The 15631-nt window shown below is 42.2% G+C and overlaps 1 protein-coding gene across 3 annotated transcripts in view; it reads right to left on the minus strand.

Moving 5' to 3' along the window:
* Positions 1 to 15631, minus strand: part of LOC135201640 (palmitoyltransferase ZDHHC16-like) — a 288552-nt gene that overhangs the window by 158308 nt on the left and 114613 nt on the right. For all 3 annotated transcript variants that reach the window (XM_064230731.1, XM_064230730.1, XM_064230732.1), the window contains exons 5-6: positions 3772 to 3889; positions 3386 to 3627 (exon numbers count right to left, since the gene is read on the minus strand). In XM_064230731.1, coding sequence (XP_064086801.1) covers positions 3386 to 3627; positions 3772 to 3889 — 360 coding nt within the window. The remainder of the gene's footprint in view (positions 1 to 3385; positions 3628 to 3771; positions 3890 to 15631) is intronic.

The raw sequence follows: 15631 nt of genomic DNA on the forward strand, positions 1-15631 counted from the left end.
CAATCAAATTACAACATTTATTAAACGTATTATGAATAATTATTAATATTTCCCTTTATTGCAAACTATGTGTCTACCGAAAACTTCGGTAGTTACACGTCCTCTATTCTTCGAAATTATCGAAGTTAAATTCATTAAAAAGTTATTAAAAGCGTATGCCGAACCAAAGATCCAGTACTTCCCTGTAAAAGCCAGCCCAGAAGATCAATGGCGATGAAACACGAAACTTAAGTCAGGAGGTACCGCAAACGTATGTTTACCATACGGGCGACAGAGAAAATCTGGTTCTAGAAGGTAATGGTTCCTATTCCTGCCACCCAGCGGCAGGACGGTAGATCACCTGACCTACCTACCTGTAGTGTGTGCCGCGAAATTCGAATTTCTGTCGGGGACGACGGAGTCTATAGCTAAGTATATATCTGACAGGGAAGTTGAATGTATAAAATCTTGGTCTGAGAAAAAAGTAACATATCTGCTGGTGGAGTTTTGTCAGAAAGATATAATTTCCTTTTCCCTTAGTTATACTGAACCCTAAGAATCACCAGACAGCTTAAAATTAGCAGTTTCATCATTAAAACTTGCATGCAGATGGTATGAGCCATACCCACTGGCACAATATGACCTGAGCAATTTAATACAGAACACTTGAACTGAGGGTACTGCATAATAGCAACCCTGTAATGATATAAAGCAAGTTGTTATTAGAAGCCAGTCAGTATTAAATTACTAATGAGAGACATCTCTATAGTCCCTCATACAGTTTCTATATTTGTAATAGATTTGAGGTTTAAGTTAGTTTTGACAGCCATATATGACTATGCAGTATATGTCTTTTTGCACTAGCTATGTAAAATTTTAATTCTAATTGTCATACCATTTGGACTAATAAACTATGTACTAATTTCTTTAGTTACCCCAGATTATTCTAGATCAAATGTAAAGGCTATATAAAAACAGAAAGTTACTTACATGTAAATTTACAGTTAGGGCTAACCTCTTTTGTGTATCTCTGATTGTTTATCTAGCCCTAGGCTATTTGGTCTATACTATATGTAACTTTCTAATATGAAACTCAATGATGTGAAATTTAATATTTAGGCTATCACCTAGTACGTATAAGGTTAGTCTAATCCTGATTATTTTCTTTTAAAGGTATGGGATTAACCATGCATAATTTGTAGCCTTCAAGATAGGTTACTACCTCCTAGTACATTAAATTTTGGTCTATGTACTGTTTTTGGTTTATATAAAACAATAAATTACTAATGTGAAACTTTATAGTTAGGCTATCACCTAGTGTAGGTTATTGTCTAGTCCTGATTAACTGTTTTTGGTCTACTAAAGCTAGGCTAGCCTCTCATCTAGCCTAAGGTATTGTTCACATCAATCTAGATTATCTAATTCCCTTTTAAGGGTATACACATGATAGCCTACAGTATTAACACAATGCTTAAATATACAAGCTATATAAAAAGGGAAAATGTCTGTAGCCTTTTATCTAATCCTAAGGTTTTGGTGTAAAATTAGGCAACTGTCTAGGCCTATAGCCTAACAGGATATGTCCCTAAATCTTACTTTAATTCAGGTTACTGCCTAATCCAGGTTTTTTCACCCTTAAGGATACATAATCCTATGTTACAGGCTACAGAAAATATCTATTACAGTTTAGCTAACACAGTCTCACTGAATCAACGTATAGATTGTAGGCTACTTCAAAAAAACTTTCGCTTCTATAAACAGCTGACAATCGCAAATTTAAGAAGCGCCAACGTGTACTGGCAAAAAACTGGTTTACAGCTTTTCCCACACAATAAAATCATAGTTCTGCAGTCTAAACTAAAATATTTTTAGACGAAACTTGAAATTACATATACACAGCTTTTATGTTGGAAGTTTCCATGAGCTCTGGTAATGAAATCAATAAGCGAAGAACAAAACTCTCAGAGCCAACAGTCCTAAATTGCTAGTGCCAATGTGTGCAGGCAGTCCCCGGTTATCAGCAGACTTAGTTAATGGTGATCTGGTTTTATGGGACTTAACTAGTGCCATGAAACCAACTACTTATGGCTCCATAATGCGCTGAGTTCCGGTTATTGGTGCCATAAAACCCCGGAAATACAGTTATGGTGGTATAACATACCTAACAGAGGCACCATTAATCAGATATTAGCACCATAAATCACCAAGTTTCAGTAAATGGCGGTTTTCGCTTATCAGCACCCTGCAGAGAACAGAACTCCCGCTGATAACGGGGGAATGCCTGTACTGGCAAAAAACGACTGTTTACGGCTTTTCCTGCACACTAAAATCATTGTTCTACATTATAAACAAACAAAACTTAACTGAAACTCAAATTTATACACTTAGCTTTCAACTTATGTTTCCATGATCCTAGGTAATGAAATTAATAAGCAAAGAATGAAATTCTCAGACCTCCCTAACAATCATTTATCATAAGAAGTGCCGACGTACACTGGTAAAATAAGCCAATTATGGCTTTTCAATCACAATAAATCATTGCGCCACGGTCTAAACTAAAAATTTTTTAACTGGAACTTAAATCTATGCACTTGGCTGAATCATTAAGCAAAGAATGGACTTCTCTGAGCTCTGTTTTCTTAAATCACCAGAAAAAGGATTGATGTCTTGGTCAGATTTTGGTCGTAAAACAATACATGGGTGTGTATGCACATAACCACTTCTTCTTGCGGTTTTGACGTAGTAGGTAAACTGGGTACGGGCACTCCACGATTATCGGCGAGCATTCCGTTCTCAGCAGGGTGCAGATAAGCGAAAACTGCCATTGACTGAAACTCGGTGATTTATTGTGCTTATGGCGCCATCTTCGGTTAATGGTACCTCTGTTAGGTATGTTATGGCGCCATACCTCTATTGTCGGCACCTTATGGTGCTAATAACTGAAACTTGGCCCAATATGGCACCGATTTTATGGCGCTAGACCTGTCTGAAACCTGATTGCCATTAACCAAGTTCGCCAATAACCAGGGACTGCCTGTATTAGGATTTGCTGAGGAAAATAGAAAGTGCCCTATTATCCTGGGTCCATTTATACTCTATCACACGTTATAATGTCTATAATTGTGACACAATACCCAGCCATAAGACCAGTTAAGAGAATTCTTTGACATGAGTCTGTTCACCATGGAGCTCTGTACTCCTTAAGGACAAGACAGCAACTACACTATCAAAAACCTTTGGTAACGTCCCTAGTGTGTCTTGTACAGTACACTGTAAGTGTTAGCCTGCTATGGGACAAAACTAGAAAAAAATATGTAAATTGGGAGCTAGTTCTACCAAAATAGACAGTAATAATTATAAAAACAGCAATAACCTAAAGAAAAACTGTTTAATGTTCTATACACACCACTGGGATCATGTGAGTGCCATTGACTCTTGCTGGGTAGCCTTCCAGGACTTCCTCTTCCTCTTCCATCACATAATCAAATGCTTCACTAAGACCAGGGCCACTCTCTCCGCCAATCCATATTTCCTGGTATGCAATTTCAAAGCCCAGGGACATGATGAAGATAGTCCCCGCAGTCATATATACCATGTACATAAAGAAGTACCGATGATTATAATGGCCAACACAATTATTGAGCCACGCTACATACAATTAAGGGGAAATTGATGGTAATAACAGATCAGTACATTATAGACCTATTGCAATGACAAATATCAAAAACATTCATTCAATTTTCAACACTTGCACTAATTACTAACATATTAATCTTATATGTAAAAGGATACGACAATGATGATCCATTTTAAGAACACAGCGGTTGCAAACAGAACAATGATGTGTTCGTGGAGGTTTAGGAGCTATGCACTTCTTGCATACACTAACTGCTTCACTTATAAGAATACCCTGTAAAATAAACAATTTTCTTCTATTGACAATGTACATTTAAAACAATTGGTAAAACTTCACTGACTGGATAGACATGTTACGATCCACAGACATTGCTATTATTATTATTATTATTATTATTATTATTATTATTATTATTATTATTATTATTATTATTATTATTATTATTATTAATTATTATTATTATTTATTGTTGTTTTATTATTTTATTATTATTATCATTATTATTATTATTTTATTATTATTATTATTATTATTATTATCCCTTCGATAACTGCCTCTCTTGAAACTACTTTTCATACACTTTAAGGAACAAACATTAAAATATATATAAAACTTATACTCTTGTAAAATTAATCGAAACGATGTGCTTATTAATAAGAACAATTAATTCAGTCAAACAAAGCAGCAGACAAATGACTATAATTCAATTTTTTAGGCGAAGGTCAAAAGTGGCTTAAGACAAAATTAAAAGAAGTCAAGCAATTTTACCTTTAAATATAAAAGAACTCAAACAATTTAATAGGCATAGTTGGGCAAATCTAATTTTCTCAGTTTATCATGTGCTGAGAGAGCTTTCAGTAAAAGGGGAAAAGTTAATTTACTTTGGAAAATAAGAAACTTGGGAAATTATACAAAACTTTATACAATTCCCTTTAATTACACATTAGTTAAAAGAAAGCTCTTTAAGCAAGAGATAAACTAAGAATAGAATAATTATTTCCTCAATTCTGACCTCCAAATTGTTCACATTAAGTATTCAAATCTTGGGACATCCAATCTTTTCATCTTGGTTTGGCTATGATTCCCTTTGTTACCACACAGGATAAAGGGGTCTGTACATAGGATCAACATGGCTCAGTTGTCAGCACGAGCCATCACTACTTGACCCATTGGAAAGAAAGGTTTTAAGAATCAAACCATTCTGCAACAAAATACTAATCTGAGTCAGAACCCTTGTCTAGAGAAGAAAGAGGACACCACATCACACCTTCTTAAGATAATGTTTGCCAAAAGATAGGGACTCTGATGTGAGAGGACATTCAATATCTTTCCTCCAACACTAACAACCTCCAAAACGTTTCCTTATCATCATCGGATGAGACACCAGTGACGACAAAGTTAGCAAGTGTTTTCATCAATAGGTCAAGTTAAGAAGCTGCCTGGAAGGGGACCATGGCGACTGATTCCACGACTCCTGATTTCAATAATAAAAGACTGTGAATCTTACAGAAGGGGAGTAGTCTATCCATTCTGCAGCATGCTGAATCTCCTCATCTGTCAACAGCAGAGGGAGGCACTTATTCATTTTACTAGAAATAGGAAACTGTACAATCCAGAGATCAAACCATTCACAGTCCAAGAAACCAAAAGATGTATAAAATCGTGTCACCATGGTGACGTCACACGCAGCTGACTTCAGACTGATATTGAGGAGAGAAGAAGAGAGAGTTAAAATATTATTATATGTATGTAAAAGCAATAACAATTCGCATAAAAAGGAATTTCACCAATAAATTTAATGTAATGATAAAATATGACAACAATCAAATGCAATACAGAAACAATAAAATAAAAGTCTTAGGCTGGCCACTCACATCAGATGGGATTTGTAATGCCTGATTGAAGTAGGCAGGGTTTAAGCAAGTTTGAATGTAAGTAGGGTGTTTTTTAGTCAAGTCTGATCTAATCAAGCCCGGAAGTCAAGCAGGGTCAACAAACCTGACAGTTGAGGTTTGATTGAGCAATTGACAGTCAGACATGACAGTCAAATAGGGGTTTTTCAGTTTAAGTCATTCAAAACTGATAGTTTGCCCATGAGTGGAGTCTTTGACGAGGCTTGATAAACTAGAGATTCATTTACTAAGAAATGGCACAGAAGAGGACATAGTGCAACATGTCAGACTTTTGGGTTGATAAGGAGTTCTGGGCGGGGTTCTTCGAGATTTAAGTCATGGCAATGTCTGTAGGATATAAGAAGTAAAGAATATTCTGGCAAACACAAAAGAAATGCAGCGTATCAACTGCTAATTGAGAATCTTAACCCTGGATAGGTGCGACGGGTCTTGCGCGACCCGAGGTGTGTTTCAAAAAACGTTTTTTTCCATAAATTATCGACTGTGTCGAATCTGGGTGTGATCGACCTGCAGCCAGTCACTCATCTACAAGCCACAGTTGTGTGCGGAGCTGTGTACGTCTGCCTCAAGTGCTTCCCCCTTTTCTGAGAATTGCTCAGGTCGAGATCGACCCGTACACACCTTCAACAGGTAGGTGATCAAAAAGCAAAGTTATGACATAAATATTTCTCAATGAACAGTGTGCATAGTCATGTGTCTTTGTTGTTTTGGAAAGTCTGGATGGAGGATGTATCTATGTTGCGCGTAACCTTGGGAGTAGCTGAGATGCCATATATTGCCATATGGTCCATTTTCCTTCGAGTGCCAATTTCTCGTTCTTTGCAAAAAGCAAAGTTATTAGGTAAACCTCACATATTGAACAGTGTTCATGCTAGTAGTTTTTTGTAATATTTGAATATATCGGAGGATGATGTATCTATCACATGAATGCCTTTATCATTGGCTGACATGCCGTACATGGCCATATGGTCCATTCCCCTTCGAGTGCCAATTTCTGTCTTTTTTATTTTATTTTATTTTTTTTTTTGCAAAAGGCAAAGTTATTACGTACTCAATTCATGTAGGACAGTGTGCATAATAGCTAATTAGTATAGTTTTGTATTTCTGGGCTTAACCTGTGTCGCCCTGTGAAATGGTTCCTTTGATACTATTTCTTAGGTATAAATATTGCTATTCATCCTAGAGAAAAAAGAAACAATATAATGCCAAGATAAATGGCTCGCTCACCTCTAATAGAAGTGTCTGTATAGTAAAGGAGCGAGTGGAATCACTACCAGAGGTCCCTTGCCATTTAGCTTCTTCCTTCGACAAAACCCCCAACTACGGAGGAGCCGTGCTACAGCTCCCGGTACCCTCTACTACTACCGTGAGCGCCTCCGACGTAATTCCTTTGATATCCGCCATCGTCACCACACACGTTGTTTTTTCTCTGTGCTGTGCGATCACTTTATCAAGGTTTTTTACTCAAGATGCCTTCTGCTTCTGCTTCTAAGTTAAGTACTGCCTTAAGGTTACAGATCACATTTTATGCTGATTTACCTGTTTTTTAACTAGGAGTTCTCGGGAGCTTCACCGGCCCCGACCGCTCCCCCAACCGCATGGCGGTAGGGGTTTTTTCTTTTGGTCTTCCATACCATTAGAGATTCCCCCCCCTTTTTGCAGTACCTTATGATATAGTTACCTATTTTATATCATGCAGTTAGCTTTGTTAGTTAGGCCTTCACGGGGCACCCACTCCGACCGCACGTTTCGGATCTTAGCCTAGCTTTGCCCATCCGTTTCGTTAGGAGTTATCCAGTTAGAACTATTGTTCCCCCTTGTCCTACTTCTAGTCCTATGTTTATTTTATATACATATTACTTGACCTAGGTGTTAGGTTAGGCTAACATACCCTATTCTTCGGACTGGCGATTAGCCTATTCCTTTGTTCACATTGACCTGGGGGTTAGGTTAGGCTAACATACCCCATTCTTTGGATTGGCAATTAGCCTATTCCCTTGTTCACATTGACCTAGGCGTTAGGTTAGGCTAGCATACCCCTTTTTTCAGATTGGCGATTAGCCTATATAACCTTGGTCATTCTCATATTATCATGTATTTTTGTTCCCCATGTTAGCCTAGCTTTTAGATATCATGTGTATTTTGTTATTATATATTTTACAATAATCCTAATACTATATCAGTTATTGAGATGTCTTTTCGACCATACTATTGTTGTTCCGACGGGCCTTCCTCACCACGTGTTTATCATCTTGCCGGAAGGGCCGCTGGTCGATCATGACGAGCCACCTAGTCACTGGGTCTACTCCCCGTCCCCTCCTTCCCCCCTCCACACTTTGCCACCCACGCCATCGGGTGATGACTCGCTGCTCATAGCTAGCTTCCGAGTCCGCATGAGAGGGGGTGATTCATAGGGATAGCGGGGAGGTTCCCTTCACTGGGGCTCTCTCACAGTCACGTGTCTCGGGGGCTCGGGACCTTCTCCTCCTCTCTCCTCCGGCCTTAAATCGGCCGCAGAGGTTAGAAGGTTCCCCTACCCTACCTCTACCTCCCTACCCTCCCCCTCTGCTATAGTCCGGCAGTAATACTCCGTACCCACCGGACAACCAGGGAGGAGGGATTCACTGGAAGCCTATCCACCTAAGATAGATCACACGGGCACCTTCTGATATTATGTTTTTCTGCTACACTATTTTAAGGATTTTTATTATTATTATACTGTTACTCCGGGGGGTTATAGTTCTGCCTCATGTTATCCCTCCTTGGTTATCACCCAGAGAGCTGAACCCCTCTCGCTCGGTAATCACAACTCCGGTCCCGACGGAGTTTAATTTACACATACAACTAGGAGAAGCTTAACACGGAGTCAGCGGCTATTCCCCCTGTGACCAATTTCTACGTTATTTTTAAGTGCATGCCTCCCTTTACATTATATCTTTTATTCATACGGGTGTGGGCTTTCGAGCTCACTCCGGCAGCCCTTTTTGCATGCCACTTATACGTAGAATCTTATCCGTCAGTTCCACTCCGGCACCCACAGATATTTACATAGTACCTCCCCAGAGGTTGTCAATGGTACTCATGTATCCTTTGACTTACAGGTTTTGTGTTGCCAGGAGATCGGGTGCAATGCTGTGCTGCAGGACCCATGCGGCCACGTAGTCTGCCGCTCCCATGCCGGCTGTGCAGTGAAGGTAGAGGACTTCATTGTTTGGCACCATGAAGGTTGCCAAACCTGCTACGTGCTAGTAGGCGAAGCCTCCTTAGTAGTAAGTTTTCTCCTATCTCCGTCAGCGTTCAATACCTGGTATATTTGTCGATACTGACTATATTTCACAATGTGGACACATATTCAGTTACTATAATTCTAGTCACGATCCTAACGTCCCCCTCCTCCTCTTTTTCCTAACTCTAGACCTCTCTTACAGGGTTCCGATGAAGAGAAGAAGAAGGCCCTGGTGACCCTCAAAGCCTGGGTAGGAGGATTCGGACGGAACTCCAAAGGCCACCCATACATCCTCGCCCAGGACATGGCTGATCTCATTTACCTTGGGGCCAAGAGGGATCAGTGGTAGACCCGCTAGTGGCCGCCCCTCTGTTAGCGGACCTCCAAGTGATGATCTCTCTCCAAGACGGGATTTCCTCGGATGGATGTGGCAGATGGACGTTCGCGACTATGAACCTCGACGTTGAGCCCATGGCAGTAGACCCTATGGGCACAGGTAAGGGTGCAGTAGGGGCAGCTTCTGTGGGTTCTCAGGGCCCTTTCCTGAGTTCCCTTTCTCCTTCTCCTTCTACTGATCCTTCCTCTTCTACCTCTTTCCGGGGCTTCACTGAAGACCAATGGGCGGTTCGCCCTAAGGTCACTTCAGTTATCCCCAAAGTTAAGTTGGACAAACTTAAGAAGTCTCTACCTAAGAAATCAGCCACCTTAACTGACACCAGTACTCCGGCTCCCCACCCCGGAACAGTCAGATCAAGGGCGGCCTCTTCGTCAGCGTCGAGGTCCCCCAAACGCAGGTCTTGGAAGGATCGGGCTCAAGTGCCCCCCTTCAACCCCGAAAGCTTCTCGGCCAACATCTTGGAGCAGATGGGGGTTATCGTGGGAACCTTGGTGGATAACAAGGTTGGCATGGTACTCTCTCAGCTCACAAGTACTGTTGAGACCTCCGGCCAGTCGATCCAATCCCTAGCAGAACGTCTGGCCGCTCAGGAGAACGCCATCGCTGGGATCCAGACCTCGATCGTGGCAGGGACTCCTCAGGCAGTACCGTCCTCACCTCTCCCAATGCCGGACTCTAGACAGCTGCCAGACTTCATGGCTGCCAATCCATGGAGGATTGCCTCACATGCTCCGTTCGTCAACGGGATGCTGACCATTGAAGGCATTGGAACTCAAAGGCTAGAAGACTTCGAGTTCTACCCCCGTGACCTTCAACCCCCATTCATGGGCTACGTCCGCCTAACGGAAGCAGCCATGATGAAGGAAGATAAAGTTCCCAAGGAAACTGTGATCCTTCCCAGGGAACAGGCTCAACAGACTCTGCTGAGAAGCCTGGAAGAGTGGGGTTGCGAGAATACTCGCATCACGGCCTTCAGGAGTCCTTTTACCATTTTCACACCGGTAGAAGGTACTCCGCTACCACTTATCCTTAAGGTAGTGGAAACAACGTTCCAGGCGGCCCTGAAGGACGAGCCTTTACCTCAACTCAGGGAGACAGAACCCACCTCTCTCCTGGTTCCAGGCTCTGATGCCTACTTCGAGGGAGCTGTACCAACTTTCTCAGTAGGCAAACTTAAGGCTGACTGCGCCACCACCCTCTTTAGCAAGAGACTTCCCAGGTTGTCGGACTCCCTCATCCAGACGGAGTACAACGCCCGGACCAGGCTTGCAAGATCCCTCTCCTCCATGACAATGGCTGAAATGACGGCTCTAGTTTATCAGCAAGAGCCGTTATTCAAAGTCATGGCTAAAGGTCTGCTGCACACCATGCAGTGCGATCTTTACAACTTTCTAGTCGCCAGGAGGAATTGCAGGAAGCATGTCCGGGCGGAAGCCACCATCCGCCATGAACCGAACAAACTCATAGCTTCCTCAATTTGGGGGACGGACCTCTTCCCTGTACCAGTGGTGGCGGAGGTCTTACATGAGGCATCTAAGGTGAACCAGTGCCTCAAGGTCAGGTGGGGGCTAGTGTCTAAGAGGAAACAGGAATCCTCTGGTTCGAACCCGAGGATTAAGAAGAAGCCGAGGAAGTTCTTGCCCTTCCAGAACCCTCAGCAGACGCTGGTCCAAGCGGTACAAGTACCTCAAGGGCAACAGCACTCCTCCTCCAAGGGTCAACAACAGTACCTAGTCCTGGCCCCACAGTCACAACAACCTCAGCCTTCTACATCCTTCGCGGTCTCCCCAGCCTACAACCCCACCTATGAAGGCCAGAATTTTCAGGCCTTCAACAGGTTCGCGAGAGGCAGCAGAGCTAGGGGTGCCTCTCGTTTCAGGGGATTCGGCAGGGCTACAAACAGGGGAAGAGGCTTCCGAGGAGCAAGAGGTGGTGGCCCCTCGGCAAGCCAACAGTGAGAGTCCCAAGGTAGGAGGGAGACTGTACCTCTTCCGCCAGCGGTGGAGGTTCAGCCCCTGGGCTCAGAGCATAGTAACCAAAGGCCTAGGTTGGAGTTGGCTAGAGGGCCTTCCTCCAACCAACAAATTCTATCAAGCACCAACAACAGAATTGGTAGAGTATACCCAAGACCTCCTTCTCAAAGGAGTAGTTTCAAGAGTCAACAATTTAAAATTTCAAGGACGCTTGTTCAGCGTGCCAAAGAAAGACTCGGAAAACCGAAGGATCATCTTAAGACTTGTCCCATCTGAACTTATACATTCATTGCGACAAGTTCAGGATGCTGACCGTTTCGCAGGTATGGACCTTACTTCCCCGTGGGGCCGTCACAACCTCTATAGATCTTACAGATGCCTACTATTATGTTCCCATAGCCAGACACTTCCGTCCATTACTAGGCTTCAAACTAGGAAACAGATCCTACTCCTTCAAAGTAATGCCATTCGGGCTCAACATAGCCCCCAGGATTTTCACCAAATTGGCGGAAGCAGTAGTGCAAGAGCTAAGGAAACAGGGAATAATGCTAGTGGCTTATCTGGACGATTGGCTTATTTGGGCAAAGAATCCCAAAGAATGCAAGGAAGCAACGGTCAAGCTGATCAACTTTCTGGAACATTTAGGTTTCCAAATAAACAAAACCAAGTCCAGACTAACACCGGAATCTCGATTCCAGTGGTTAGGCCTTCAGTGGGACTTACAATCGCACACTCTATCAATTCCGTCGTTGAAAAGGAAAGAAATAGCAAGAGCTACAAAGCAATTTCTCAAACAACAACAAACATCCCGGAGGTGCCAGGAGAGGATCCTGGGCTCACTCCAGTTTGCATCAGTCACGGACGTTCTGCTAAGAGCCAAACTCAAGGATATAAACAGAGTATGGCGTTCCAAAGCGAATTACATATCACGGGACAAACTAGCCTCTATCCCGGCGATCTTACGAAAGCGTCTCCACCCCTGGACGGAGGCAAAGAATTTATCAAAAGCAATTCCCCTACAATTTCCTCCTCCATCATTAGTGATCCACACGGACGCTTCACTAACAGGAAGGGGAGGATACTCTCAGCACAAAAAAGTTCAAGGAACTTGGTCTTTAACATTCCGTCAACTACATATCAATGTACTGGAAGCCATGGCAGTGTTTCTCCGGCCACCAAAGAACTCACATTTCAAACTAGTTCTGGACAGTGCAGTGGTGGTACACTGCATCAACAGAGGCGGATCCAAGTCAAGCCACTTGAACCACGTCATGATAGCCATCTTTTCTCTGGCAAACAGGAACAAATGGCACCTGTCAGCCACTCACTTGGCAGGGGTCAAGAACGTAGTAGCAGACGCTCTATCTCGCTCCGTTCCGTTGGAATCAGAGTGGGCACTGGACAGGAACTCGTTCAATTGGATCAGTCAACAAGTCCCGGGACTTCAAGTAGATCTCTTTGCCACGGAGTCAAACCGCAAACTTCCTTGTTATGTGGCACCCAACCTCGATCCTCTGGCATATGCTACAGACGCAATGATCCTCGATTGGAACACATGGAAGAAGATTTACCTTTTCCCTTCGGTGAACCTTCTCCTGGAAGTTTTAAACAAACTCAGGACATTCAAGGGCCGAGTGGCTCTAGTAGCCCCCAACTGGCCCAAGAGCAATTGGTTCCCTCTACTTCTAGAGTTGGGACTCCGGCCCCTACGGATTCCCAACCCCAAACTAACCCAGTTAGTGCAAACTCAGACTGTGTCCGCTTCCTCAAGAATTCAGAAAACCCTAACTTTATGGATTTCCTGAAGTTCGCAGCCATGAGGAATGCAGACATTGATCCCCAGAATATTTCATTCTTGGAATCAGATAAAAGGGAGTCTACCCTGCGTCAATATGAGTCATCTGTTAAGAAACTAGCAGAGTTCCTTAAGGATTCAAACTCTCAAGTCATGACAACGAACCTAGCCATAACTTTCTTTAGATCATTGTTTGAGAAAGGTTTAGCAGCAAGCACTATCACTACAACCAAATCAGCTCTTAAAAAGATCTTCCAGTTTGGTTTTAGCATAGATCTTACGGATTCTTACTTTACCTCCATACCAAAAGCTTGTGCTAGACTGAGACCATCAACGAGACCTAAATCAGTCTCTTGGTTTTTAAATGATGTCCTCAAACTGGCCTCAGACATTGATAATGACTCATGCAACTATATATCTCTCCTGAGGAAAACCCTATTTTTACTAAGTTTACCCTCAGGAGCTAGAATATCAGAACTGTCAGCCTTATCAAGGGAACCGGGTCACATTGAGTTCCTCCCCTTAGGGGAAGTCCTTCTATCCCCAGATCGCCACTTTCTAGCCAAAAATGAAGATCCACAGGACAGATGGTCCTCGTGGAAAATCCTACCACTACCTCAAGACATTTCTCTTTGTCCTGTCAACTCATTAAGAGCTTACCTAGGTAGAACAACTCTGAGATCTTCAGGTCCGTTGTTCATTAGGAAGGAGGGTGGTACAATCTCCCTAAAAGGGATCAGGCAACAAATCTTATACTTTATTAAACAGGCCAACCCGGAGTCCTTTCCTCGGGCCCACGATGTTAGGGCAGTGGCCACATCTATTAACTATTTTCAACATATGAATTTTGACGATCTTAAGAAATATACAGGCTGGAAATCTCCGACAGTTTTTAAACAGCACTACCTAAAACCCTTGGAAGCCCTCAAATTTCCAGCAGTGGCAGCTGGAAACAGTTTCTCCTGACTCTTTATAAGTTCTTCTAACTTTCTTGTAGCCTTCCCTTCTGCCTGCCCCATTGCACCCTTACTTAGTTTAGCCGCCTCTATTATAATTTTGTTACCTTGAGTATTGCTGTTATGTTCATCATTCTTGTTTGGGATTCAGTTCTATTGTTTATGTATAAGTCAACTTGATATCCTGTCTCAAGCCTACCTTGTATATATTTTGCTTGTTTGATAGGCTAATTATCCTTAAGTTCTAACCCATGTTTAAGGGTTCATACCATTAACTATTAATTGTAAGACTGTAATTTAAGTTGATCATTATACTATTAACCTTACAGGTGTTTATTTTTACCTTCTTGCTTATCTGTACTGTCCCTCAAGCTTGGTGTTTTAGCATTCTCTGGTACTATTTCACAGGGCGACACAGGTTAAGCCCAGAAAAGGGATTTTGACGAAGGAAAAATTTATTTCTGGGCAACGACCTGTGTCGCCCTGTGAAACCCCACCCTGTAGTTAGATTGTCCTCACCCAGCTTACCCCAAGCTTGGAGGCTATCTTCAGGAATGACGTCACAGGCGTTGGAGGTGCTCACGGTCAGAGCTGGGCAGTACTTAAGTACGTAATTAAGTACATTTGTGTACTTTAAAAATGTACTTCAAGTACTTTTAGAAATGAGTACTTAAGTACAGTACTTAAGTACTTTTTTATTGTACTTAAGTACTTCTACAATGGGAAAATGCAGTGCACTTTGGAATAAAAGTGGTAGGCCAAAATCGGCAGAAATAATCAAGAACAGGCTAGGTTGTCAGATCCGTTTACCGTGTGTAACATGATGGAATTCTTTGTATGACGCTCTCGGCGTGCTGCTGAATAACAAAGAGAAATTGCACCAGTTAATGACAGAACTGGGTTTACCGCCATTGAAACTAAAAGAGATTGAATTTATAGCGGAGTATGTTGAAACGTTGACTCCAATAGCAGTAGTCCAATTTGATCGGCCTGCAAGGGGAAAAAGATATTTGCTTTGGCGAATTGATACCAACACTCCTAACAGTTGAAAACAAACTTGGCGCTTTCAAAAGCAAAGCTCTCAAGTACTGCAAACCTCTTCTTTCTGCCATTTCTGATGGATTTGAGGAACAATTTGGAAAATTTTTAAATTTAAAGGAGGACTCTCTGGATGTGCGTGAAGCAATAATGGCAACTGTCACTCACCCTTACTTCAAGTTGAGGTGGGTTACAATTAGTGCAAAATGGAGCCATGAAAATAAAAAAGAACTTGTTAAAAAGATGCTCATTGAATCTGCAAATGAACTTTCAGTTTCATTGCCTCCTTCTAATGTAGACTCAGCGACCAGTGGATCAGAAGAAGAGGATTATTTTGGTTTTAAGGGAAAAGGAACTGCTAGTCAACCTTCTGGTCACATGTCAGTTGATATGCAGATCCTCGAATTTCTTAAGGATAAAGATAAGAATCTTCAAAGCCTCAACAAATATCCCTTAGTGAAATCTTTATTTTTAAGATACAATACAACTATAGCATCGTCTGCTCCAGTTGAGAGGCTTTTTTCTGTGGCTGGAATGACCCTCACACCCAAGAGGTCCTCATTGGCTGACAAAACATTTGAGCGACTTATGTTAATAAGAGCTAATAATAAATTTTGCACCTGAGTTATCTTCCACTAACATAAATTTCCACTGCAAACTGTATTAAATTCATTATTGCAGGAAACTGGAAAGGTAACTATTCAATAAGTACCACTT

The sequence above is a fragment of the Macrobrachium nipponense genome, chromosome 28 (assembly GCF_015104395.2).
Source record: "Macrobrachium nipponense isolate FS-2020 chromosome 28, ASM1510439v2, whole genome shotgun sequence".
In the NCBI taxonomy this organism is placed as follows: domain Eukaryota; kingdom Metazoa; phylum Arthropoda; class Malacostraca; order Decapoda; family Palaemonidae; genus Macrobrachium; species Macrobrachium nipponense.